The sequence below is a fragment of the Macaca nemestrina genome, chromosome 4 (genome assembly GCF_043159975.1).
Source record: "Macaca nemestrina isolate mMacNem1 chromosome 4, mMacNem.hap1, whole genome shotgun sequence".
In the NCBI taxonomy this organism is placed as follows: domain Eukaryota; kingdom Metazoa; phylum Chordata; class Mammalia; order Primates; family Cercopithecidae; genus Macaca; species Macaca nemestrina.
Window position 1 is genome coordinate 187,807,635 of NC_092128.1, and position 26,186 is coordinate 187,833,820.

At 57.7% G+C, this 26,186-nt stretch overlaps 1 protein-coding gene across 5 annotated transcripts in view; it reads right to left on the minus strand.

Moving 5' to 3' along the window:
- Positions 1–26,186, minus strand: part of LOC105472505 (integrin subunit beta 2) — a 46,138-nt gene that overhangs the window by 7,490 nt on the left and 12,462 nt on the right. The window contains exons 1-11 of one of the 5 annotated variants that reach the window (XM_011725819.2): positions 18,377–18,476; positions 17,989–18,079; positions 15,342–15,402; positions 14,869–14,957; positions 11,645–11,825; positions 8,096–8,266; positions 6,263–6,504; positions 5,097–5,252; positions 3,862–3,957; positions 2,179–2,268; positions 658–798 (exon numbers count right to left, since the gene is read on the minus strand). In XM_011725819.2, the coding sequence (XP_011724121.1) occupies positions 658–798; positions 2,179–2,268; positions 3,862–3,957; positions 5,097–5,252; positions 6,263–6,504; positions 8,096–8,266; positions 11,645–11,825; positions 14,869–14,957; positions 15,342–15,402; positions 17,989–18,079; positions 18,377–18,453 (1,395 nt within the window). In that variant the 5' untranslated portion in view covers positions 18,454–18,476. Of the gene's footprint in view, positions 1–657; positions 799–2,178; positions 2,269–3,861; positions 3,958–5,096; positions 5,253–6,262; positions 6,505–8,095; positions 8,267–11,644; positions 11,826–14,868; positions 14,958–15,341; positions 15,403–16,517; positions 16,536–17,988; positions 18,080–18,376; positions 18,477–24,975; positions 25,085–26,186 lie in introns of those variants that run through there. The other 4 variants (XM_011725820.2, XM_011725821.2, XM_071095815.1 and 1 more) reach the window with 4 other exon arrangements.

Genomic DNA, 26,186 nt, shown 5'->3' on the forward strand with positions numbered 1-26,186 from the left:
AGAAACGTGTTTGAAGGAATTCCAAAGTCATATTAAAAAAGTGCAATGAAAGCAAGTGTCTTACTGAATATTAGTTCGCAGCTAGCAAAACAAAAACAAAAACAAAAAACAAATGATTGGATAATAAACTTCAACCTGAAAGATTAGGGAAGGAACTCAGTGTCCATTTCTAATCACCTGTATGGCCCATGCCTTAATGTGTCTGTCAAAAAACAAAATGAAACACGCAGAAAATCATGAGAACGAACCCAACCCGGTTTGCCATTTGTGCCTGTTCTGTGCGTCCGGTGTCTGCCCCCAGGGGGTGCAGCCATCACTCCATCCCTCAGTCTACACTGGCCTGACCCAGGGATTTGGGGTTCCAGGTTGATGAGTAGGACTCTTGGGCCAAGGCGTGTGTGAAGCACCCTCTCAGCGCCCTCTCGCTGACATTCATGACACCAGCTCCACAAGGAAAGTGTCTGGCCTCAGCAGAAAGGGGGTGAAGGAAGGAAACGGGGACCTGCCAGTGGATGCCGCCTGCCCCCAGACAGCATCTGATGCCTGTGTGCCCCTCCTTGCCCCCGTCAGAGTGCTGGGATGGGGACCTTGGCTCCTTCTGGCTGTCCCCGGAGCCCCTCCGTGTGCTGGGATAGGGACTCTTGTGGTCAGGCTCACCGGGACATTGATCTGCACGCCGTCACAGTCACCTCTGGACTGGTCCTTGAGGGTCACTCCATTGCTGCAGAAGGAGTCATAGGTGACTTTCAGGGTGTCGGGGAGGGCGTTGTGATCCAGGAAGACCCTGGAGGAGAGTTTCTGCGGGCAGAGAGCGGCCACTCTTAGGGGCGAGTCTTTCTGCTGTCCTGGCCCTGCCTGGCCCAGTGGTTTAGACCCGTCTCCACTTCTCCTCTCCCTGCAAGTCCCCAGTTTCAGCTAATGACACAGAGGAGAGAATGGCAGGATGTGCCGAGGATGGCGGGGCTGCCAGGGCCACAGTCCTGACCCCAAAACAGCCCGACCACAGGAACCAGCATGGAGCCAGGGTGTGAGCCTCAGAAGTGGGAGCTTCTGCTGCTCCTCAGCCTTGAGTCCCCAGGACCTAGCACAGGGCAGGAGCTGGATAAATTGTTCAAGCGATAAGAGAGATGGGGAGAAACAGAGAGGCAGAGACAGACAGAGATGAGCAGAGCCAGAGACAGAGAGACGCAGAAAAACAGAGAGAGGCAGAGACAGAGACAGATGGGGCAGAGACAGAGAGAGACAGAGAAAGACAGAGACAAAGACTGAGAGACAGAAGGAAATTGAGAGGAGGCACAGGGACAGGTTCATAGGGGCATCAGGTTCATAATGGCCAGGGCGGTGGTGTCACCTGCATCCTCTGTATAAGGACAGAAACACCTCGGGCAGTGGCTGGTACCCAGGAGGGTCTGCTCTGGGGGTTTGGGGCTCACAGGAGGCTACAAGAAGCCAATGGCACCTCCTCCACAGACCTTCAGTTTAATTCAATGACCCAACGTTTGTCAGAGGCGCTACCGTATTGGGCTCCCTCAAGCCAGCAGGACCTTTGGCCTAGAAGGATCCAGGCCAGAATTCTGAGAACATCTCTCACCGGGGGGTAGATTTCCAGAGCAGTCTGGGACCTCTGGTACCTGGGGCCCTGAGCGGTGCCTAGTGTGCACTTGTGCCTACCTATGCCCACCAGGGCCCCGGGCTTCCCCGGGGAGCAGCCCAGGGTGCAGCTGGGCCATGCACCAGGAAGAAATTCAGTGGGTGAGGGCTTCTCTGGGGCTTGCCCAGGACAGGTGTACAGAGCAAGAGGAATTCCACCCCCCAGGGTGTCTTCCCAGGGCCCAAGTCCACCGTGGGGGTTTCCTGTGGCCTCCTCCAGCCCCAGGTGCCCTGTCTACCACCAGAGTGTCCACCCCCCTTCCCCATAGAGACCCACAGAGAAGAGTCCTGCATGAAGAGGGCCTGAGCTTGGGTTTCAAGGAGCATCGCCCACACCATCAATGAGAGAGGACATGGAGCTCCCCGTGGAACTGCCAGGCCAGGGTGTCCTGGAGGCTGCAACCAGCCCACAGGGCAGTGGCTCTCCTCTCAGATCACCCTCCTGCTGACCTGCAGCAGGAGCTGACCTGCAGTGGGGAGGTTGCTGGCCACCCCATGGGTCCCGGCTGAGCGGTGTGGGAGACTCACATTGTAAGCGTTCTTAATGAGCTGGACCACATTGCTGGAGTCGTCAGACAGCTCCCCCACCGCTGACTTCGGGATGATCTCAGTGAGTTTCTGTTGGGCAAGAAAACCAGACACGGCATGGCTAGGACCTGTGCCATGGCATCTCCACGCACCGGGCTCACCCTGAGGACCTGTGCCATGGCGTCTCCACGCACCGGGCTCACCCTGAGGACCTGTGCCATGGCGTCTCCACGCACCGGGCTCACCCTGAGGACCTGTGCCATGGCGTCTCCACGCACCGGGCTCACCCTGAGGACCTGTGCCATGGCGTCTCCACGCACCGGGCTCACCCTGAGGACCTGTGCCATGGCGTCTCCACGCACCGGGCTCACCCTGAGGACCTGTGCCATGGCGTCTCCACGCACCGGGCTCACCCTGAGGACCGGTGCCATGGCGTCTCCACGCACCGGGCTCACCCTGAGGACCTGTGCCATGGCGTCTCCACGCACCGGGCTCACCCTGAGGACCTGTGCCATGGCGTCTCCACGCACCGGGCTCACCCTGAGGACCTGTGCCATGGCGTCTCCACGCACCGGGCTCACCCTGAGGACCTGTGCCATGGCGTCTCCACGCACCGGGCTCACCCCAGGGGCTTCTGCACCTGCAAAATGGCTGGGACGGTCCTCAATGCAGTTTCTCGCTTGGTCCCCAGAGTGTGTGGTCAGCGATATGTGGTAAGGGGGGGTAAAAAGCCCTGAGCTGCCCGGGGCCATGCCTGGAATCCCAGCACTCAGGAGGCCTATGTGGGAAGATCCAAAGCCAGTGCTGAATCCCAGGGCTCCATTTGTTTGGTTTGGCTCCTCCCATTTGAGGCATTTATGGAAGGCTTGTCTCCATCAACATATGGCAGAAGGGTGTGTTCTCTGTGTGCACAAGCGGTGGTTTCCCTCAGGAGGTGGCCTGGTTTCTCTCCTGTGCACCTTTGACCTTTAGTGACTTTTGTCTGTATCCTCCCACCTCGGGCAGCGGCTGGCACCCAGGAGGGTTTGCTTCGCAATAAACCGTAACTGTGAGTTTACTGGTTCCTGAGCTCTGCAAGTCCTTCCAGCAAATCACTGACCCTGAGAGTGGTCTTGGGAACCCCGACAGCACCTGAGCGACTTGAACACACGAACCTGCTCAGGCCAGGCTGAACACATGGCACGAGCGGTGGAAATTCGGGATGAACGTATTTCACTGGGGGCTTCTGCTTCTAGGAGCAGAGCTGGTTATCGGCTGTGCTTCCTTTGTAAAACTCATCCCACCCCACGCTCCAAGCTTGTGAACGTTTTTGTGTAATTTTATCTTCGTGGAGAGTGTTGACATTCAAATGTATGTGAGCATAAAATAAGCATGTTTCCATAAAATAAAGAATTGTGCTATATTCCAGAAAAGAACAGAAAATATCACCAATGCCAAGACACGCTGTTAACACAGCTGAGTTTCGGGGATAGGGAGGAATTCCTCCTTCTATCGACACGCAGGTGTCCTGTCCTGGACGGGAAGCCTCAGGCTCCTCACCCACGGGCATCTGTGACCCAGGCCGGCTGGCCCTCACGTGCCCAGCATGTGGAGGTGGCACTCAGACCTGCAGTGGCGCTGGGTGTGGCCTGCGGCTGAAACGTGCCCCTGCCCAACAGATGCTCAGGACCCAACAGCACTCACCTCATACGTCTTCACCATCTTCCTGGTCACCGCGAAGATGGGCTGGATGTTGTTTTCGGCCAGCTTGTGCGCCAGCTGGCCCACCGATGGGTAGTCCTGGAGAAAGGAGGCCCTGCTCAGCTGGCCCCGAGTCTGACACAAGCCTTCCAGGTGCCCGCCCCTGTCTGCCCCACTCAGCCTTAGCCCTGCCTGTGCTTCGGACCCTCTCGGGGGAAGGCTGGAGAGGCAGAGGCTGCCGCGCAGGAGTGCAGTGCAGAGAGCCGCCATGGCCTCTGGGCAACGTGTGCATAGACTTGGGCTTTCAGAGTCCAGGCAAGAGCAGCATTTGAGGCGTCTCACCGTGGGACTGGGGATGTCCACGGGGCAGAATCCCAGCCTGCCCCACACGGTGGACCTGCTTTCGCACTGAGAGGCGCTCAGTTTCAGCAGAGGCCATGAGGGTCAGGTGCGGCTCTCCCTACCCAAGTTCCAGGATCCGACGGCCGTCCCTCCCCTGTCTGTGGCTTCGGCAGAGGACCTGAGTTTTGCATCTCTAAAGTCCTTTGCCGCCCCCAGAGCCTATGATGTCAGGCCGCAAGAGCATTGCACCATGGCCAGCAAGGACAAGCCCCTGTGACCGGTGGTGGCCTCTGGGCCCACGGCTGATCCCAGCCAGAGGTCGTGGCCCCTCTGAGCCATTGAAATGCCTCTGCAGAGACAGGCTCGTCCTAACCCTGTGCATCCTGGGTCCCTCCCCGCATTTTCCTCATGGTCCCCGCAGTCCCTCACCCAGCTCAGGCGCTGGGGACAGGGAGGGGCCGCACTGGAGGAGGCGGACTCAGGGGCAGCAGGGAAACCACAGAGGAGGCCAGGAGGAGGAGGAGGCGGATGCTCCAGGATGGGACTCTGGCCAGCGGCGGGGACAACAGGGCGCGGCTGTAGCCTGGGGGTTACTGTACCTCCACAGCCGCTGACAGCCCAGGTGCGGGGGCAGTGGGGCTGGAGACCAACAGGGCCTGGGAGTGCCACAAGGGCGAGGCCGGGGCTCAGCCTGGCTGCCCCCACCAACCCCACCCTCCCCTGGCCTGAGGCCAGTCCTGGGAGACCCCACACTGCCACTTGGGGCTTCCAGAAGTTTCCTCGGGAATCTGCTCCTTGGGTTGGAAGGAGGCTCTGTAAGGTGGAGACCCCGCCTCGTTCCCTCCGTCAATGGTGTCCTGCCAGGCGGTGCCTGGGTGCCTGGGGTGGGGACTTACGAACTCGTTGCTCCTCTTGTACATGTTGTCCTCCAGGTGACAGCGGCCGTCATTGGGGGTCAGGATGGCACCCAGCTTCCCGTCGCCCGCGAAGTGGAAGCCGTCGTCGGTGGCGAACACCAGCAGCCGTGTGACGTTGCGCCAGCCGATTTCCTCCTGAGAGGAAAGCGTGGGGGGCGGGGTTACCTGCCTCGGTTTCCCAAACTGGGCCCTCTGGAGCAGAGGAGACAACGCAGAGCTGGCGGGGTGGCCCGGAGGCTGGCGCTGGTGCCCCTTTCCCTTGGGTCTCAGGGACCCAGCCGTGTTCCCCCAGACGCCACGCCCAGGAGGAGACAAGGGCCCTCAAATACCCCGTGCGTGTGTGAGGCGCAGGGAGCGCAGGCACGTATGGAAAGGCAAGGAGAGTCACATGGTTGTGGTCCCTGCACTTCAGAGCTGGGAACAAACCCTCAGGAAACCATCCCCAAGGGGGAAAACCCTGGTAGACACGTGAACCACGTGCAGAACCAGCGCAACACAGAGGAAGACGAGCCCGAGGGGCCTGGCAGGCCTTGAGCCCACTATGGACAGCCTCTGGCAGGCGCGTTTGTGGGCTGTGCATGTCCTAGGCCGTGACCCCACACCTGTGAGCAGTGTGTCTACGCTGGGCCTGCAGGGAAGCTGGAGAGCTAAGGTGGGTTGTGAGAGGAGGACGGTGCACAGCCTCAACACAGCCCAGGGACCGTGGCTGCTCCGTTAGGCTCACAGTCACAGACTGGGTGGGCAGGACGTGGAGAGACATGCACTGGGCAGCCAGGGCCCACCCGGCCTGGAGGGAGGAGGGAGGTTCCACCCCAGGAACCACGGGACCAGCTGCCTAGCGGCCCTGTTCTACCCTTGGCCACTCGCAAAATGTTTAGGCTTCAAAAGATTTGCCCAGGGTCACAAATTTAGTTCACAGCAAACAATGAAATCTGCGCATGGTTTTTAAGCCCCCATGGCCACTCCCTTCCTCCTGCCCTTTCCTGCATGGGCAGCAGCAGGGTGAGGCGCTGCCCTCCCCAGGCCCAGGCTGGAGTCCCTTAGATGACCTGCCAGCCAGGGTACCCCACTGCTCCCCCACAGTGACTGACAGAGCCCCCAACACTGGGGGAAGCCGGGGACCCAAGCAGGGGCAGCGGCCTCACCAGGCAGGCGGCGACCTGCATCATGGCGTCCAGCCCACCCTCGGGTGCATCCAGGTTTCCTGAAATCAGCTGCTTCCCGACCTCTCTCTGAAACTGGTTGGAGTTGCTGGTCAACTTCAGCACGTGCCTGAAGGCAAACGGGGCCTGGCACTCTTTCTCCTTGTCAGGACATGGGTTTCGCAGCTTATCGGGGTGTGTGTTCACGAACGGCAGCACGGTCTTGTCCACGAAGGACCCGAAGCCTGCAGGGCACACGGAGGGGCTAGGGAGGCGGCAGGCTGGCCCCAGGTGGGAGGGCCAGCTTCAAAGGGGCACGAGGGCGAGCCTGTTTCCTCTGTCCTAGCAGGGAAGGGGAGAAAGCAAGATGGCACATGTGGAGTGTGTGTGAGCATGTGTGTTGTGCAAGCGTGCATGTGAATGTCTGTGGGTGTGTGTGTGCAATCATGTACATGTGTGAGCACAAGTGTATGCATGTGAGTTCCTGCATGTATGTGTGTGACCAGGTATAAGTGTGGGCATGTGGACATGTGCGTATGTGTATCTGTGCGTGTGCAGCCATCTGCATATGTGAACATGAGTGTGTACATGTGTAGCACAACTGTGTGTGCACATATTCCTGTATGCATGTGAGCATGTTCAGGTGTGGACACACCTAGTTCACATAGGTGACCAGGTACATATGTGGACATGTGTGTTTGCATATGATTTGTATATGTGAGTGAAGACATACATGGGTGATCAGGAGTGTGCATGTGAGCATGTCTGTGTGTGCATGTGTGTGCACATGTAAGTGTGTGAGCATGCATTTGCATGTCTGAGTGTGCATTTTTACGTGAGCATACATTCGCGTGTGTAAGCATGCAATGGCGTGTAAGCATACATTCGTGTGTGAGCATACATTCACATGTGAGAGCATGCATTTGTGTGAGTATGCATGTGTGTGAGCATGTATTGCGTGAGCATGCATTCACATGTGTGAGCATCCATTTGTGCGTGTGAGGATACATTCATGTGCGAGTGTGCATTTGCATGTGTGAGCGTGCATTTGCATGTTTGAGCATGCATTTGTGTGTGTGCATTTGCATGTGTGAGCATGCATTTGTGTGTGAGCATGCATTCACATGTGTGAGAGTGCATTTGCATGTGTGAATGTGCATTTGTGTTTGTGTGTTGCATGTTTGAGCATGCATTCACGTGCGTGAGCGTGTATTTGCTTGTATGAGCGTCCATTTGTGTGTGAGCATGTATTTTTGTGAGCATGCATTTGTGTGTGTGCATGTGTGTGTGTGTGTAAGCATGCGTGTGTGCATCCCTGCATGTAGGGAAGTTGGCAGAGTGCTGATGGGAGGAGACACGCCTGGCGGGGAAGACATGTGCTGTGACTGACACACACGTGTGCTGGAGACTTGCTCTGTGGCGAGGCAGTGCTGGTGGAGAGTGGAGCCCCTGGCCCAGCAGAGCTTGCTGTGTGGTTTCTTCAGTGGTGCTGTTGCTGTACCATCTATGTGCGTTGTGGTCTTTAATGTCTAATAATTGGCACTGTCAGACTTTTGTCTTTTAAACATACCGAGAAATAAATAAAGGAAGTAGAAGGTGGAAGGGGAAGTGGAGGACTGGACGATGTCTACAAGTCTTGGGGAGCCAGGGACTGGGTGTGGCTCCTGGCAGGGAGGAAGGCCGACTGCAGCTCTGTGGATGCCCTGGGGGGACCTGCATCTGGGGCCCCCTGATCTGCCCTGGGGACCTGTGCATGAGGAGGTGCGTGGGCCACAGGCAGGAGTGGCCAGGGTCTGGGAAAGGACTGTGTCTCATCCTGCAGCGCCTGAGCCTCACCAATGCGGCCGGACTCGGTGATCTCGTTGAGGGCCTGGAGCAGGTCGCCACCCAGCTTCTTGACGTTCCTGAGGTCGTCGAGCATGGAGTAGGAGAGGTCCATCAGGTAGTACAGGTCGATGGGGTAGCCCTTGGCCCGCCGGAAGGTCACGGTGAACTCTGCTGCCTGGCCTGCCGGTAGGGACAGAACACCATGAGCCACACCTCACGTCTCACACAGGGTGTCTGGGGGCGTGTGGCCCCGAGCGGGCTGTGCACTGGCACCCTTTTCTCCAGCCCCTAAATCCTCCTGATCTCTCCTCTCCCCACCTGGCAGGAGAGCTGAGGACCAGACACAGGACGTCCAGGCAGGTGTCCATGTCCTTTCAGAGGAAGGACATGGCTCTAGGACGCAGGCACGTGCCACGCAGTGACACTGAAACCCTTGCCTGGGGTGCATAGAGTTGACGTCAGTGACATCGGGGACACCTTTCATTGAGAGTGCCAGTGGCTCACCTGGGCTCACACGTAACCCGGCCCCGTGCCTGCAGTCTCACGGGCACCCTCATCAGCGGCCACGTAGACAGGCATCACACAAACCTGGCACTTTCCAGCAAGGCCCACGCAGGCCGTCCCCAGGATGCCCCTTTCTCCATCCCAGCCCTGGACTTCCGCTCGCCTGCATCTCAGTCACACCTGCGGTTGTGTTTATGTGTCACCGCAACCAGCCTGTGTCCCCGCCTCCCAGAACCGTGCCTAGCACAAGTCAGCTTTCCATAAACACACATCACGTTAATGATTGAGCAAGGCGGGAGGGTAACCAGACCTGTCCCCTCTGCCCAACCCTCCAGCCTTCAGCCCTGGGACAAGTGCAGGGCCTACCCCATCCCCAACATGCCTGCTGCCACGAGAGAAAGGGTATGTGCGCCCCCCCCCAAACACACACACACACCTACACATAAATACACCACATGCACACACAGTCACACATGGCATACACACCCACATATATGCACACAGACAATACTCACACACAAATATACCTCATGTACACACAGTCACATATAGCACACACACACACCCACAAATACACGCACATAGCACCCGCACACAGCAAACACACCACAGACAAATATGCATACACACACCACAAATACCAAACACCACACATGCACACATACACACACACCACACACTCATACACAACACCAGACACATAGCACACATACTACATGTACGTGCTCATATACACAAATACACCACATGCACACACACGCACTCACACACACATACACCAAACACACACACATGCATGCCACACACATATACACACACCACACACACATGCACTCACACCCATACACACACGCACTCACACCCATACACACACGTGCCACACATATACACACACACTCCACACAGAATGCTAAACACACACACACAACACACACCATACATACACACACACCCCACACACATGCACTCTCACACACACACACACACTCACCCACATTCACACCCAGCGATCCTGGCCCTGGCCCTGCTGTGCCTTTTAGCCCTCGGAGGCGTCACTTGGCCTCTGGGCCGGGGACCAGCAAACACTCTCTGCGGAGGGCAGACAGTAAATGTGTGCGGCTTCGGGGACCTTGCGGCGTCTGCAGCGACATGGAGGAGGCAGCCAAGACCATGCGCCCACAAGCGTTGTGGCTGTGCTGCAGTCAAAGGGCACAGACATAGGCCTTTGGTGGCTGACCAAGGGGCCCCGTCCCTTCCCTTCCAGAGTGCCAGGCTCAGCGAAGGGCCGCGGGCTGCGGGGGTAGGGCCGGGACCCCGAGAGAGGACGTTCCCCTCCCAGATCCTACCGCCTTGCTCTGGGAGCCTATGGCCCCGGGGTGCTGTAGGATCTGTCCCTGGTGCTCACCTGAGCCTGCCTAAGCTCACCTGTGCCCACCTGAGCTCACCTGTGCCCCCCCAGAGGCAACAGCATTTGCCGCCTGCACAGTGGAGATGCATGCCAGGCCGTGGTCAGCCACTCCCTGACCCTTCCCCACGGCACAAGGATGCCCCCGTTCAGGCGCACCCCCACCCTCCAGGACGATCCTTCCTGACACCTCCAGCACCACAGAGCTGCACAAACTCTGGCCACAGGCAACACCCCTGCCAGCCTGTTCCTCACTGTGAGGTGGGACACGGGGAAAACACATCAGAGCTGCCTCCAGGGGCCACAGGGCCAGGCCCTCGAGTTTGAGGTCAGAGGTGGAGGTTCCAAGGCGAAGGGGCTGTGCCTGCTCACGGGGCAATGAGGGGCCGGCCTGATCCCCCCACCAAGGTGGGGTTTTGTCCGCTGCTGCCCCCAGGGACACCTGGCCCCTGCTCGTGTAGGACCTCCCCACTGGTTTGGCCCCGTCCCTCACTGTCTCCCAGCCACCTCTCACCTGGCTGCTGCTGGCTCTCACCTGGCCGCCTGCACCCTGGGCCACTCTGCCCCAAGGCTAACTCAGTGGCCGCTGACCTGGGCTTCCCTTGAGGGCAGAGCTCTGAGTCCCAGCCTGTACAACACCAGTTGGTTCCTCTAAAGTCACCCCGGCTCTGTCTGCACCCCCTCCCTGGGAGATGGCTTCCCCTTCCTTCCCTGGCCTCACTGTGGCCTGGGAGGTCACAGGTTGGTGGCCACACTAGGCCTTCTTCTCCCATCTGCTGCACCACCACACACCCGCCTTCCTGGAGCAAGGAGGGCGCTCTCTTCCCCTTCCCCTTTCCCTCCCCTCCTCTCCCTTCCTCTTCCCCTTCCCCTTCCCCTTCCCCTTCCCCTCCCCTCCTTCCTTCCTTTTCATTTTGAGACAGAGTCTTGCCCTGTCGCCCAGGCTAAAGTGCAGTAGCACAATCTTGGCTCACTGCAACTTCTGCCTCCCGGGTTCAAGTGATTCTCCTGCCAGCTGAGATTACAAGTGCACATCACCACGCCCGGCTCATCTTTTTTTTTTTTGTATTTTTAGTAGATGGGGTTTCACCATGTTGGCCAGACTGGTCTCAAACCCCCGACCTCAAATGATCCACTGCCTTGGCCTCCCAAAGTGCTGGGATTACAGGTGTGAGCCACCGATAAGGAGGACGTTTCTAAAGTGCTGACAGGGGACTGTGTTCTGAAACTGTGCTCTGGTCAAGTCAGTTTGGACAACACTCATTTAAACAGTGACTCAGGTCTCTTGGCTGCAAGACTTATCAGACCCTCTACTCTTCTAAGAGTACTGTGGCCTTCTGAGTGTGTAATGGAATAGTGTTTTCCAAATGGCTTGGTCTCCCTTTAAAAAAAAAAAAAGATGCAGAATGTCGGGTTGTGAGAGAGCCGATGGTGAGGGCTGGGGCAGCTCCACCTGGGGACGGAGCGGAAGGGCGCTGAGGAGCTCAGCTTTCCAGCAGCCTTGGAGCTTCACTGGCCCACCCAGCCGTCCAACCTGGACATATGCCCCTTCTGGGCAGCCCTGACACCCCAGAGCAGGGCCAGGCTCCTAGCCAGAGCCAATAACCAGCACAGAGGGTGCCTGGCACCCCCACCGAGGCCAAGCCTACCTGGTCGCAGGTAAAGAGTCACTTTTTGTGGGGACAGCTGCGTCTGGCCCCCATCGTGGTCTTCCTGGGTTTCGGCGAGGCTCCTGGGGTCCATGATGTCGTCCGCGGGACAGCCCCTCATGAGCAGCTGTGGCCGGGTGTCACAGCGAATGGAGTCAGGATCCCCTGGCCCTGTGAAGTTCTGGGGAGGGGGAGTCAGGGGTCAGGAGGGGGCCACACTGCAGGACCTGCAGGAGGCTGACTGGCCATCAGGGACTGAGGACCCACCCTGTCCCCTCCTCCTCTGTACCTGGAATTTGGGACAGAAGTCCCTGTGGACAGAGACAGGGAGCTCCTCCGGCCTCCCAGACAGCCCCTCGCTGAAGGCTCCCGGCCGCAGCAGAGCCCTGGGGGGCGGGGTATCCCCTCGTCCTCTGCCTCTAGCAGCAGAAAGGACTCAGGACCCGCTCTCCAGCCCAAGGCTGACCCGAGAGGAGAGGCCTCCGCGTCCTCCAGCAGCTGGCCCAGGGGCTTCAAGCCCTTCATCAGCAGAACCTTTGTCCAACGGAGTTGTTCTGTCCCGAAGGAATGTGGCAGTCCCTAGGCCCCCAAGGAACCCAGAACATGGGCAGGGTTCTGGGCCAAGCCCCTCAAAGTTTAGAAGAACGGAAGCTGGAGGGGAGCCTGGGAGGCCTGGGCCCTGGGTGCTTTCCTCTCAGCCACCTTGTCCCTGCAAAGCCCCTGGATTCTGAGGAGGGCTGTGTTTGGTGGGTCCCGTCACTGGCCCCGAGCCTGCTGCCTCTACGGGAAAGCGTGCTGGCGATGCGGGGCCAGAAGCGCACGTGTTTCTCTACTTGCTTTCACAGAGGGAAGCTCAGGAGGATAAGCCCGCCCCCACCTCAGGGCTGGTGAGTCCCGCGGGCAGGGGGGCAGGTGGGAGGGGAGGGCGACAGTCCCCAGGCTGCCTCTTTGTATGGCTCTGACTTTTGAAACCACAGAAGTTTTAAAGTCCTCCAGAAATTAAACTACATCAGAAACAAACAAATCCCACTGGAGGGTATTTATTTCAGATGAGCTGACAACCTCCAGAAAGGGGAGGGAGAAAAACCCAACCTAAGCAAGGTGGTGTCACCTGGGGCCTGGCCACCCTGCTCAGTCCGAGGACAGACAGGAGCCACCCAGCTTCTCATCCGCGGGCTGCTCGCCGCAGTGGCGTGGGCTGGAGGCCCCGAAGCCACTCCCCGTGGGCCGCAAACTTGAGAAACGAGGAAGCCGCTGACGGTAAGAAATGAGACACCACTTCTCCTGCTGCCCTTCCCTTCTTCTCCTCCCGCTCCCCTTCCCCAGTTCATAAGACAGGAGAGATGGGAGAAAGCGAAAAGTTGGAAAGAAACAGGAGTAAGATAAATAGCCAGAGCACCTTGGCATCACCTCCTGGCCCTGGTGGTTAAAATAATAACAATAATATTAACCCCTGACCAAAACTACTTGTGCTAGCTGTAAATTCCAGACATGGCATGAAAAAGCATTGTAAAACTTTCTGTTCTGTCAGCTGATGCGTGTAGCCCCCAGTCACGTTCCCCACGCTTGCTTGATTTATCACAACCCTTTCACGTGGACCCCTTAGAGCTGTAAACCCTTAAAAGGGCCAGGAATTTCTTTTCTGGGGAACTTGGCTCTTAAGACGCAAGTCTGCCGATGCGCCGGGCCAAATAAAGCCCTTCCTTCTTTAACTGGGTGTCTGAGGAATTCTGTCTGTGGCTTGTCCTGCTACAACAGTGCTGGAACTCGGACTCGCAGGGAAAAGAACCAGAGCCCTCAGAAAAACATCCGATTCCAGGCTAGGGCAAGGGACACGAAGATGGGCCTGTGGTGTCATGTTGCTCCAGAAAGCAAGAAAGTGCTCAGAAAAATAGGATGGGGACCCATGGACAGGACGCGGAGCCAAACCCAGTGGATTTGGGCATCTCGGGGAAGAAAGGACAGTCACAGATGATGCACTACTGAACAAAATAAAACTGTGGAGAAGGAGAGACCCTTCCTCAGGTTGGGAGCCGTGAGAGGAAGGCAGGGACCAGCACCGCACCCAGCCGCAGCCATTGTAGTGATGGCGGCTTCAGGTGGGGACATCCGCGGACGCTGAGCCTGCCCGTGTGATTTGATGGGAGCGGAACGTCACCAGCCCACAGGGGACTGTGCAGCGGGGTGGGGAGGCCGGGCGGATGCCATCTCAGCAGAGCCGTCCACACTGACCTCACCAGGACTGGGACGGGGCAACAGCAGTGCCTCTCACGGGCATTTAGGACACCGTCACTGAGGGGCTCCTGCCAAAGCGCACCTGAGTCCAGGAAGAGGAAACTCCAGACAAGACCCCCGAGTCATGCTACAAAGCTGCTCCCCGAACTCCTCGGAAATGCCCAAGGACAGGAAAGACAAAGAAAGCTGAGGACCGGTCCAGATTCAAGAAGCCCAAGGAGACGGCTGAGTGTAGGGTGAGCCTGGGTTAGGAGGTTCGGGGCCTGAGATGGCTGAGTGTAGGGTGAGCCTGGGTTAGGAGGTTCGGGGCCTGAGACGGCTGAGCACAGAGTGAGCCTGAGTTACAAGATCCACCAGGAAAATATGCTCGCGAAGACATCACTGGGACAACCCATAAAATATGTGTACAGTGTGTCGGTTTGATCATAATGAGATACCAATGCTGAATTTCCTGGTTTTGGTACATGTATTTGTCAAATATAGATATACATGTATCAAAACACATTCACACATTTACATCAAAATACATTTCCTCTCGGCCACCTTGTCCCTGCAAAGCCCCTGGATTCTGATGAGGGCTGTTTGGTGGGTCCCGTCGCTGGCCCCGAGCCTGCTGCCTCTACAGGAAAGCGTGCTGGCGATGCCGGCCAGAAGCGCGTGTGTTTCTGCACTTGCTTACACGGTTTTGTAAGTGAAAACCTGGTTCTTAAGAAAGACCTCCCTTGAAGTACTACGAAACAAAGGGCTCCATGTCTACAACCTACTCTGAAATGGCTGAGAAAAACTAAAAGTATGTGTTCTGTGTGTGTTTCCAAATACACCACACATCAGAACCTCAGGGGCCCCTTGAGGGGAGGGCGAGGCCAGGGTCTAGGGACCCCTCAAGAGGAATGGAGTTGTTGGTCCTCTGGGTGCCACTGGCTTCAGGGGCAGGAAAGGGCCCCCACCCAGGAGCTGGGCAAGTGGGGAGGGGCCCAGGAGGCACTTACCAGCTTCTGGCACCAGGTGCAGCCGGGCCCCGACTCGATGCACTCCCGGCAGCTGCTGACCTTGAACTTCGTGCACTCCTGAGAGAGGACTGAGGGATGAGGCCGGCAGGTGAGTGGGTGCTCTGGGCCGCCCTGGCCCACACCCAAGGGGGCCTGTGAGTGACCACAGGTCCGCACCCAAGGGGGAGTAGAGCAGGAGGGTCAGAGGAGGCCCAGAGAGACAGGGAGGCAGCCTCCAGGAGACCCCGCATCAGCCACCACCCCCAGGTGCAGAGGGGGGCCCTGGGGAAACAGCACAGCCACAGCTTCCTGGCGTGTGGGGGGACGAGGCCTGAGTCCCCGACCTGCCCCCAGGGGCATGATCCTTCCCCAGCCTCCCGGGAACTTCTATCTGTGGGAACACGAGGGCAGGCCCTGCTCTCCCTGACCGGAATGTCACGCATGGAGTCCCCTCCGTGGAACACAGTACTCACCGCACCCGAGGGAGAGCAGCCCCACCAGGGCGAGCAGAGGGGGGCGCAGGCCCAGCATGTCCTGTGGAGGGAAGGGGTCTTGGTGACGGTCTCAGGCCCAGCCCCTGGGGCTGACCACCCACAAAGCCCGCCTCCAGCTGGCCTGAGACAAGGAGCTGGGGCCCTGTCCCTCCTGCAGGGGGTGGGTTAGAGTCAGGCCAGCACAGCTGCGCTGGGCCCAGCTTCCAATAGCCAGGGAGGGAGGGAGGTCGGGCCCGGCAGTGCGGGCAGCACACCTGCTCAGCAGCCAGGCACCCAGGACAGCTGCAGCGGGTCCCTGCAGAGACACACAACACAGGCACACACACATGCAGACAATACACACACCACACACCACACATGCACGTGTACACGCATACAGATGCATGCCTGACCGCATGTACATACCACATGCACGCACACACCACACATACACATGTATGTATCACGCCACACATACGTACACAGAGAGATGTATACACCCCTTACCCACACCGTACTCCCCACAAGACACTACACACCACACACAAATATACATGCACACGTACACACACGCACACACCACACAGGCACACACACCACACACACATACCATACACACGTGCAAATGTGCACGCACACGCACACCACAACCCCACACACCCAGTGTGTGCACTCTGCCCTTGTGCACCCCAAGTCCTCCGTGAGCAGAGCCTGTGCTTGGAGCAGAGCTGGGCTTGGCCCTGTCTCTCTGTGGCAGAAACAGGGCCAGGAAAAGAAAGCTGGCTTGATGCCCACGAGTGCCAGGCTGTGTGCAAGGCCTGCCCAGGAGCCCTGCGGTCCCTGCCAGGTGGGAAAAAAAGTCACCTGACTTGCCCAAGCCACCAGCTGCCAGGCTCCTGCCCTTTGTTTCCAGATACACACCCACCCCGTCCTTAACCCAGTCATCCACAGCCAGGGCAGCTCTGTGGTCACTCACAGGCCCTCGGCCCCAGAGGCAAAATGACAGAACCAGGCCTCAGCCTGGTGCTGGAGGCTGGCAGCACCTTCTAGCAGGTGGCAGGGCCGTCCCACCCCTGGGTTCCCTTCCCTCCATCCTGGAGGTGCCCCAAGCAGTCCTAGGTCGGCTCCTTGGGGGGTCCTAGGGCTTCCTAGGTGGGGTGGGCCTCTGGGTCTGACCTCCAGGACCTGAGAATGTTGGGTCCTGGCTGGGACCCTTTTATCTGGCACCAAGAGGTGGAGAGGTTCTGGGAAGGGGGACCCAGGAGCCTTCCTGCCATAGTGGGCAGGAAGACGCTTCTGTTACCCTGGGGCTGTTATCAGAAGCAAAGATGAACACACCTCCCCCAGCAAACGCCGGTTCCTCTCGCGGCCTCCCAGGCGCCTGGGGCGTTTCTGTCCCACCCACTGCCCTCAGGTGGTGCTGGCAGGGTCACCCAAGGTTCAGTGGGCAGACCCAAGCCAGCAGAACCCCAAACTAGGGCCTGCTCACTTTGAAGACAGTGCTGGGTGCTGTGCTGTGGCCGGGGAGGCTTGGGTGCCCTCAGCCACAGGCCCTGGTTCCCCTCCATCCCCCAAAACCCCTGCACCTGTGCCGGGGGCTCTGAGGCCAACGGAACACCCACCCGGGCCCATCTGAGCATCCCACAGCTTAGAGGCCCCAACCAGCCCCAAGGTCCTGTCGTTTTGGAGGTGACCTCGTTTCCTGGTTCCCAGCAAAATTACAGTCAGAATTCCAAAATGTCAAAAGGGAACCCTTGATCCTTCCCATTCTGGGGTCAAAAACAGAACCTGCACCTGCTGTAACTTCCTGGAGGAGGTGGTTTGGGTTCATATCGGGCCCACCCTGTGTCTGAAAGCCCCTGTGTCTCTGATCCTTGGGGGTTGTGGTTCAGGCAAAGGCCAGTTCCAGCTCTCCATCTGCGCCCCCCCAAAGTCTCGCGCCTGGACAGACCTCGGTGCCATGAGTGCCCACCAACCCCTCAGCTGACCGGAGACCCTGTGCATGCTGGAGCCACCCCAGGGTGCAGGGTCCAGCTGGCTTCAGGACACCCCCAGTTCGCAGCTGTGCCAAGTGGGGAGGGGGTGCAGCCTTCCCCCTGGCAGCCCCAGCCAGGCTGGTAAGGACCCACACCCCAGCTCCACACTCTCCCTGGGGCCGCAGACTTGACGTCTCCGCCCCTAACACAGTCATGACCAGCGGCATGCAGACACTTCGTACCCTCAAATGGGGAAACTGAGGCCCCCAGCAGCAGCAAGATATGGACCTGGAGCCCAGTTACCCTAAGCAAAACCCCTGCCCCTAGGGAGAGGGGGTGCACATTGATTCCAGCAGGATTGGCTCAGAGACCACAGTGCCCTGACCATGACCACAGCAAGGGGGCGGGCGGGGAGCCAACCTCTCCCCACTGTTGCTCCTCCATGAACAGCCCTGGGGGGCTCAGAGCTGGGGGCATAAGAGAAGCCAGGCCCTGCCCCACCCCCTGATGCCAGTGGCTGAGCCCAGATAAACAGCTGGGGACGAAGGTCGGCTCCGGGAGGTAAGGCAGTGCACTGAGCCTGGCAGCCAGCCTCCCTTCTGTGGGAGAACAGGGCAGGGCAGCCCCTCCACCCAGTAGCCAGGATGGCCCACGGAGGTCCAGGGCCTCACCTGAGGCCTAAGAAACCAAGACCGAATCTGGCCTCTCTGCGTCCGTTTCCTCCGTGTGCCTGGAGGTGGTCGAAGGGCCTGTGCCAGCTCCCTGGGGGACGGGAATGGGTAAGGCACAGATGTAGGACAGCATTCAGGCAAACAGGCAGGTACCTGGGCCACTGTCACCTCTGGTGCCCTGAAGCTAAGCCGGCAGAGCTGCAGGGCAAGCAGGGAGGAAGAGCACAGAACCCCCCGTCCTGCACCCCCCCCCGAGCAGGCCCCAGAGCTCCAGCCTGGAGCCTGATCACCCTGCCGCCCTCCCTGCTGCCCCACACTGGGGGCGGGCGCCCTCCTCGTCCTCCAGCTCCTGGACTTCCCACGTCTAAGGGCAGGCGGGTCCCCTTACCAAGACCTAAGGTGCAAAACCCAAAGCTGAGGCTGCTCAGGAATCCACAGCCCCACGGGCCTCTCAGAACCTTGCATCAGAGTCGCCCTTGACCTCAACTCTGCCCGAGAGGGAAGTGCTGGTGCAACCCCAGCCCAGCTGCAGGAAGTGGTATCTGTCACCAAGTCCCCTGCACAGGGGAAGCGGGGGGCTGAGGGGCGGGACCCGGGGGATGGGGTCATCTTTCCCCGGAGAACCCCTCGGGGGCCGGGCGCCCTTCCCTCCCGGGCACCAGATGAACCCTACTTCACGGCGAGCAAAGCTCTGAGCATTCAGGCTCTGAGACACGAAAGCGGCGTCGAAAGAGACCTGCAGCAGATCCAGGCCAAATCACACGCACTCTTCCACAGAAGTCAAAGACAGGAGAACAGGAGCAAACACGGGAAACGAACAGGCCGGCGTGGTGGCTGATGCCTGCAATCCCAGTGTTTTGGGAGGCCAAGGCAGGAGGATCACTTGAGGCCAGGAGTTTGAGAGCAGCCTGGGCAACATAGTGAGACCCCTATCTCTACGAAAAATAAAAATAGAAAATAAGCTAGCCGTACATGGTGGTATGCATCTCTAGTCCTAGCTACTCGGGAGGCTGAGGCGCGAGGATCACTGGAGCCCAGGAGGGGGAGGCTGCAGTGAGCTTAATGGCACTACTGAACTCCAGCTTGGGTGACAGAAGGAGGCTCTGTCTCAAAAAGAAAAGAAAAGAAAAGAAAAGAAAAGAAAAGAAACTTTAAAGTGAGACAGCAGAGAGAGGGCAGAGCCTATGCTGGGAGAGGAATCAGCAGGGTCAGGCTTCCTTTTTGCAACCCCGTAAAACCCTAAGATGAGACTGCCTGAGAAGCCAGAGGCCCCACAGACCCATTAGAACTTTGCATCAGAGCTTGCTCCTGCCTGTGCTGGGGTCAGGGAATAAAACCCACCTTATGCTTCTTAGAGGAGACACGCTCACATCAAAGTGACTCGGAGGTGCACGGGAAGCGATGGACGATGCCGGTGGGGGACGAGGTTGGACGGAAGAGGAGGTGGGAGGGAACTGAAGGCTCAAGGGATGATTATAAACTAGGCATCCACCTTCTAAGCCAAAACGCCAGAGCATCAAGATGGACTCATTTCTGCTTCGTAGGAACATGATAAAGAACTGGAGAGAAGTGCCATTCAGGTGCGGGCTGGAACGCTGTTCTTGGATCACAGACGCTCCAGGAAATCCAGGGACAAAGACAGGTCAAATCAGATCGGAACAAGTCGGAGCGGAGAGGATGCAGGAACCCCCAGCCCATGTCTCCTCTGACCCTCCAACCCTGCAAACGTGTATTTCCCCAAGGGTCAGGGAGATGCGTTCCGACCATTCGTTTTACTATCTGTGAAGTTTGATAGCACTGGTTTGTTTTTTTTTTTTTTTTTTTTGGAGACGGAATCTCGCTCTGTTGCCCAGGCTGGAGTGCAGTGGTGCGATCTCAGCTCATTGCAACCTCCGCCTCCCAGGTTCAAGGAATTCTTCTGCCTCAGCCTCCTGAGTAGCTGGGACTATAGGTGCGCACCACTAGGCCCAGCTAATTTCTGTATCTTTAGTAGAGATGGAGTTTCACCATATCGGCCAGGCTGGTCTTGAACTCCTGACGTCGTGATCCACCCACCTCGGCCTCCCAAAGTGCTGGGATTACAGGCATGAGCCACTGCGCCCGGCCTGATAGCACAACTTTTAAAGGCCACAATTTCTGGCCAAATGAAATAAAACAAGACACCCCGTCCCGCACACACACACATATTAATAAAGAATGCTAAAGTACTCCGCTAAATACCTCAAGTCAAAGGGAAATCCAATGATATTTACAGCATTTTAGACCAGGGGACACCACTCTTCCGTCTAACACGAAGGAGACTGTCTGTTCCCGGGTGGCAACGTGAGGCTGAGGCCCTGGACGCTCTTGTTGTGGACGTAAAAGAATGGCCACAAATGTGTAGGACTTCGGTTTTAGGGAATAAAACAATAAAGGAAATAGAAGAATAGGTATCTAAGAGTAAGGAAACCTCAGCATGAAAGCTAAGGGGAGGCCGGGCGTGGTGGCTCACGCCTGTAATCCCAGCACTTTGGGAGGCTAAGGCAGGTGGATCACCTGAGGTCAGGAGTTTGAGACCAGCCTGGGCAACATAGTGAAACCCCGTCTCTACTAAAAATACAAAAATTAGCTGGGCCTGATGGCTGGCACCTGTAATCCCAGCTACTCGGGAGGCTGAGGCAGGAGAATCACTTGAGCCCGGGAGGCGGAGGGTGCAGTGAGCTGAGATCACACCTCTGTGCTCCAGCCTGGGCAGCAAGAGTGAAACTCTGTCTCAAAAGAAAAAAAAAAAAAAAAAGAAAAGCTAAGGGGGAAAATAACAAGAAGACAGACTCTAAAAATGACACATGTTGTACATAACAAATTGCATAGAGAAAATACCTAATATCTCTCTAGTGCAAAAGGTAACTGGTAATCTTCCCCTCTAAAGATATCTTAGAAATTAATAACAAAAAGGTAAATACTCCATTCAAGGATGTTTCAAGGCTGTAGCACCCTGAACAGGTAATTCACAAAAGAAGAAAGAAAACTGAAGAAAGAAAACTGCCTAAGAAACATACGAGTCACGCTAGGAAAGAACCAGGGATTTCAGCCAAAATATCTTGATTCCCTGTGCAGCCATCAACCTGGAAGACGCTTTGGCAGTTTTGATGCCCGCACTGTGGAGTCCCACACAGCAACAAAAACATGCGAATGGCTACTCAGGGCAGCTTGGCTTTGTGGTGAAAGTGAATTTGTGGGAAAGAGGAAGAGAGACAGTACCAAAATATTCTGTGTTTCTCTGGGTGGTGGCACTATGAGTATTTTCAATTTTCATTATTCCTGTTTGTATTTTCCACCCTTTCTGTGATAAATGAAAAAAGGACATTTTAAAAACTGAATTTCGGCCGGGTGCGGTGGCTCAAGCCTGTAATCCCAGCACTTTGGGAGGCCAAGACGGGCGGATCACGAGGTCAGGAGATCGAGAGACGATCCCGGCTAACACGGTGAAACCCCATCTCTACTAAAAAATACAAAAAAATAGCCGGGCGAGGTGGTGGGCGCCTGTAGTCCCAGCTACTCGGGAGGCTGAGGCAGGAGAATGGCGTAAACCCGGGAGGCGGAGCTTGCAGTGAGCTGAGATCCGGCCACTGCACTCCAGCCTGGGAGACAGAGCAAGATTCCGTCTCAAAAAAAAAAAAAAAAAAAAAAAAAAAACCAAAACAAAACAAAAAAAAAAACCTGAATTTCATGGTGGCCGATGCATTGTGCTGAAATTGCTCCTCCAGATTCCAAAGCCACTGGCTTTCTTGTTCCCACCGTGACGTTGCTGAGGACACTGCTTCACGGCGGTGGGACCTCCCTGCTGGCATGGGCTTGTCGCCACTGTCACTCACCCATTCACCCATCCATGGGATGGGCTTGCCAGCCTCTCCTCTGGGCACGGCACATGGGCTCCAAGCTGCGTTCCAGAACTCCTGGACTCTGCCCTCTGCTGAGACTCTCAGCACCTCTTTCTCCCCAACCCCTACCCCAAGTTTCCATCACTCACAGAAACCTCCACCACTCCTAACACCAACATGTGTTCCCAGCAAGGCTGTTTACCAATCAGCGAGGCAGGAAGCTGTTCCCCTGCGGCTAACTCTTCTGCACTCTCGGTCCCTGGATGGCCAGAGAGAACACGCAGCCCCGGGTGGGCAGGGGGTGGGCAGGAGCCTCTGCTCAGGATAGCACCAGGGCCCTCTGTGCTCACTCAGGGCCTGGGTTCCACACACATGGGCTCAGAGTCGAGGAGTGCAACCACCTAATCAATGTCCCATGTTAGTGCCAGTTTGTGCCAAGTAGGATATGAGGGATCATTGCTGGCACCAGGTCCGCCTTGGGGTGGGTGTCACCCACATCACCATAATTGCCAGGCGCCCACTGCAGAGCCCCCTGAGTTGGGGCTTCCCAGCGACCTGGTCTGTACCCGCTGGTGAATGCCTGTGTTACTGATCCCTGTGGCTGCTGGCATTCTCCTCCGGGAACAGGAGCCAGCCTCCGGTGACATGGCCTCAGGCAGAACCATGGTTCTCTAACACAGGACAGGAGTGCAGCAATGGGGGCCACACAGGACCTGTTCCATGGAACCACCACAGGCGCCATGCTGCTCCATCCACACAGGCAAATGCCCCACAGCCCTGGTACCTGGTGGGGCCTGGCCTGGGCCGGAGTGGACAGAGCTGGGCCTGGCAGGAGCCCTGGGGGAGTGAGTTCAAATTACATGATTGACTATAGAGACAGCTGGAGTGTGCACAATTGGCCAGACCACCCCTCCTGTTTCACAGATGGGGAAACTGAGTCCCAGGGGACCAAATAGCCTGCTCACCCCACGTCCCTTCCAGACAGGGTGCAGACAGGGTCCCTCCCATCTCCTGGGTGGCGGTGGTCCCTTCATGGGCACCTCGCAGTGTGGGGGCCTCTTCCCCAGGGAGTCCCCCGGTGGTGACCGTATTGCCTCAGGCTCACTGTGCACTAGGCAGGTCACACTGATGCTGCCTGAGGGGCAGGGGTTACCACCCGGTGGTTCAGGTGAGAAGCCCGAGGCCCAGGGGAGGACTGTCCAGCTGCCTGTGCAGTATTTGGATCTCATGCCAGCCCCTGCCAGGAGGCCCAGCTTCTCCAGCCCAGCCCATGCCCACCAGGAAATGCCCGGATTTATTCCCCTGGGGCAAAGGCCCTTGGGTGGCTGAGCGTCTCCTCTCCCAGCACTGGAGGCGCCTTCAGTTGCTCGTCTGTTCATTTACTGCTGGGAGTGGAAACTCATATGCTGAGTGGCAATGACGCTGTGGAGCTGAAACCAAACCCCACGCCCGCCCGGTCACCTGCTTCACTGAGGGCCTCAGCCCTCCGGGGTCAGGCGGCCACAGGGGTCCTGGCCATTTGGGGAATCTGCCCTGTGACCCTGCTCAGGATGGCACACCCGGTGGGGACTGGCCCTGGGGCCAAGGCTCAGCCACCGCCTGCAGGGGTCCAGCTAGGGACCTCTTCCCAGCAAAGGGACTCCCCCACTCATCCCCGAATACCAAGGGGAACACTGGGTGCCAGGCCGGCAGGGACCCGGGGACTCTGCAGTCAACTGGGTGGGGTGGGAGTTCCTTCCTAAAATGTGGAGTCTGGAGGCCACTCTCAGTGAGGCGCTGGCCCCCGGGATTCTGCAGTGAACTGGGCGTGGAGTTGCGAAGCCGCTCATGGTGAAGTGCTACAGTGACGGTGGACGGCCCAGAGCTTCTAGCAGCTCGTTTCTGTGAAGCCTCCAGAATCCAGCCTCAGCCCCCAAACCCGTGGGCGTCGCGCCACCGTCACGGGGAAGTTGAGTGACAGTGAGTGTCCCCTGTGTCCCCACAGCTTGCTCCCAGGCTGTGCTCTCAGGCCATCTCCCGCTTCCCCATTGCAGCCGTGCCATCCCTCCTTCTCCCCACCCAGGAACTGACAGAGGAGAGGGGCCCCAGATGGACGGACGGGGACAGCAGGGCAGGATCCCGGCCCCCAGATCCGGGGGAGAGGGGATTGTGTGTGGGTGTGGTGGTGTAAGGGGTGACAGGGCGGAGGATGCGTAGGGAGGGCTGGCCCCAAGAGTGCAGTATTGGGAGAAGGGGATCAGGTGGGCCCGGGACCCAGGGGCATGGCTTCAATCTCCCTCCCACCAGGACCTTGGGAACGGCCTCCAGGAGCCTGTCGTGGGGAGGCCAGGGTCACCAGCTGAAACATCTGGACTAGAATCGCACAGCAGCGCCCGCTCCCCTACAGCAAGACCTCACCCAGGGGTCCCCACAGAGGAGGCAGGGAAGCTTGAGGGTCCCAGAGGAGCATGGAGCATGTGCCACACCACACCATGCTACACTACACACATGTGCATCACACATGTACATACAACAGACACCACACCACATCACACACACACTCGCACACCATACATACACACACACACACCACACTACGCTATGCTACACACAAGAACCACACATGAACACACGTACATGCACGCCATGCCACACTACACACCACACACCACAAACCACACCACACACTGCGAGTTGATCTGGAGATGGAATCACTGTAGCCTGGCGGGGCGGCAGGCAGACAGGAGGGCCTAACACAGGCAGGCGCAGCAGGTTCACAGAGGAGGCCCCAGGAACCCTCTTCCTGCCCAGCCCGGAGCGCCAGGACCCCCCAGCCACCCCCTAGGCGCTTGTGGGCCCAGCCTTCTCCTGGCCTTGCCGGCCTCACAGTCCCTTGTCCTCCCATGCCGGCGCCACCCTCAGTCACAATCGCTCCCAGCACCCCGTGTGACTCTGCGCGTAGTGGCAGGCACTTCCCTTTGCTGGGTCTTAAAGGGGACCATGGAGCAGATGGTCTGGAGACCCCTTCCTGCCAGACACCCCTGGGCCGGGGCCATGAGCAGGGTCACCAGGGTCACTCCAGGCCAGGGCAGGAAAGTGCTTCCCTCCAAAAATCACCGTGGACATGGCGGGGCCTCTGCACACTCACCCTCGGTGCGCTGGAGGCCTCGGCGGTGCTCCTAGCTGGGCGTGGGGGCTTCACTATCAGTCTGCCCTGGATCACGTCTAAAAACCTCAGCTGGAGGCGTGGGTCCTAAAGTCCCGACACTTCCTGTTCCTCTCAGCTCCTCGCTGGAGGAAGTGGTGGGTTGCACCACCGTGGCCCTTCACCCCTGCCCCTCTCTGCTCTACAGCTGCTCCAATGTCAGAGAACAACCCGTCGAGACAGGTGGGACATGTCATTTCTCACATGAGGTCCCCGTAAGAAGGACCTGCCTCCATCAGATTCGCACTTGGGAGAGGGGCCTGGCCTCCAGGAGCGCCAGGCAGAGGAGAGGGCATGCATCAGGAAGAAGAACACAGAGGCCATGGGAGTGAAAAGTTTGATGATGGAAAGCAACAGTAACACATTCTGCTAAAGAGCAGAATGAAAAACCCTGGAGAGCAAATTCCTGAGCCAGAGAACAGAGCAGAGGAACCAGCCAAGGAGGATAAAGAGATGGGAACAGGCAAGAAAACGTGGCTGCGTGCACGCACTGACATCCACCTGCACGCGGGGGTGGGAGGGGAGGGAACAGGGACAGTGAGGAGGAGACGCTCAGGTCACAGGAGGAAGGCTGCAGATCTGGGCGGGGACATGGATTGCGAGGCCACTGAACCCCTCAGGGATGGATCAATGAGGTCCCGTAACTAGGAACATGAGGATGATACCACAGAACACTAAAATACTACAGGCTCAGAGAGAGAAGGGAGAGAAGGAGGAAGAGGAAGAGGAGGGAAAGAGATTATACCTAGAAAAAAACCCCCAAATCAGACATCTTCAGAGCAAGGACTCAGACACATTACTACCCTAAGCTCTGTTTTATTTATGTATTTATTTTTTGTTTTCAATTTTTTTTGAGACGGAGTTTTGCTCTTGTCACCCAGGCTGGAGGGCAGCAGCATAATCTCGGCTCACTGCAACCTCCACCTCCCGGGTTCAAGCAATTCTCCTGCCTCAGCCTCCCAAGTAGCTGGGATTACAGGCACGTGTACCATCACACCCAGCTAATTTTTGTATTCTTAGTAGAGACAGGGTTTTACCATGTTGGCCAGTCTGGTCTCAACTCCTGGCCTTAAGCGATCCATCCACCTCTGCTTTCCAAAGTGCTGGGATTACTGGCATGAGCCACGGCGCCTGGCCCCCAAACTCTGTTTTAA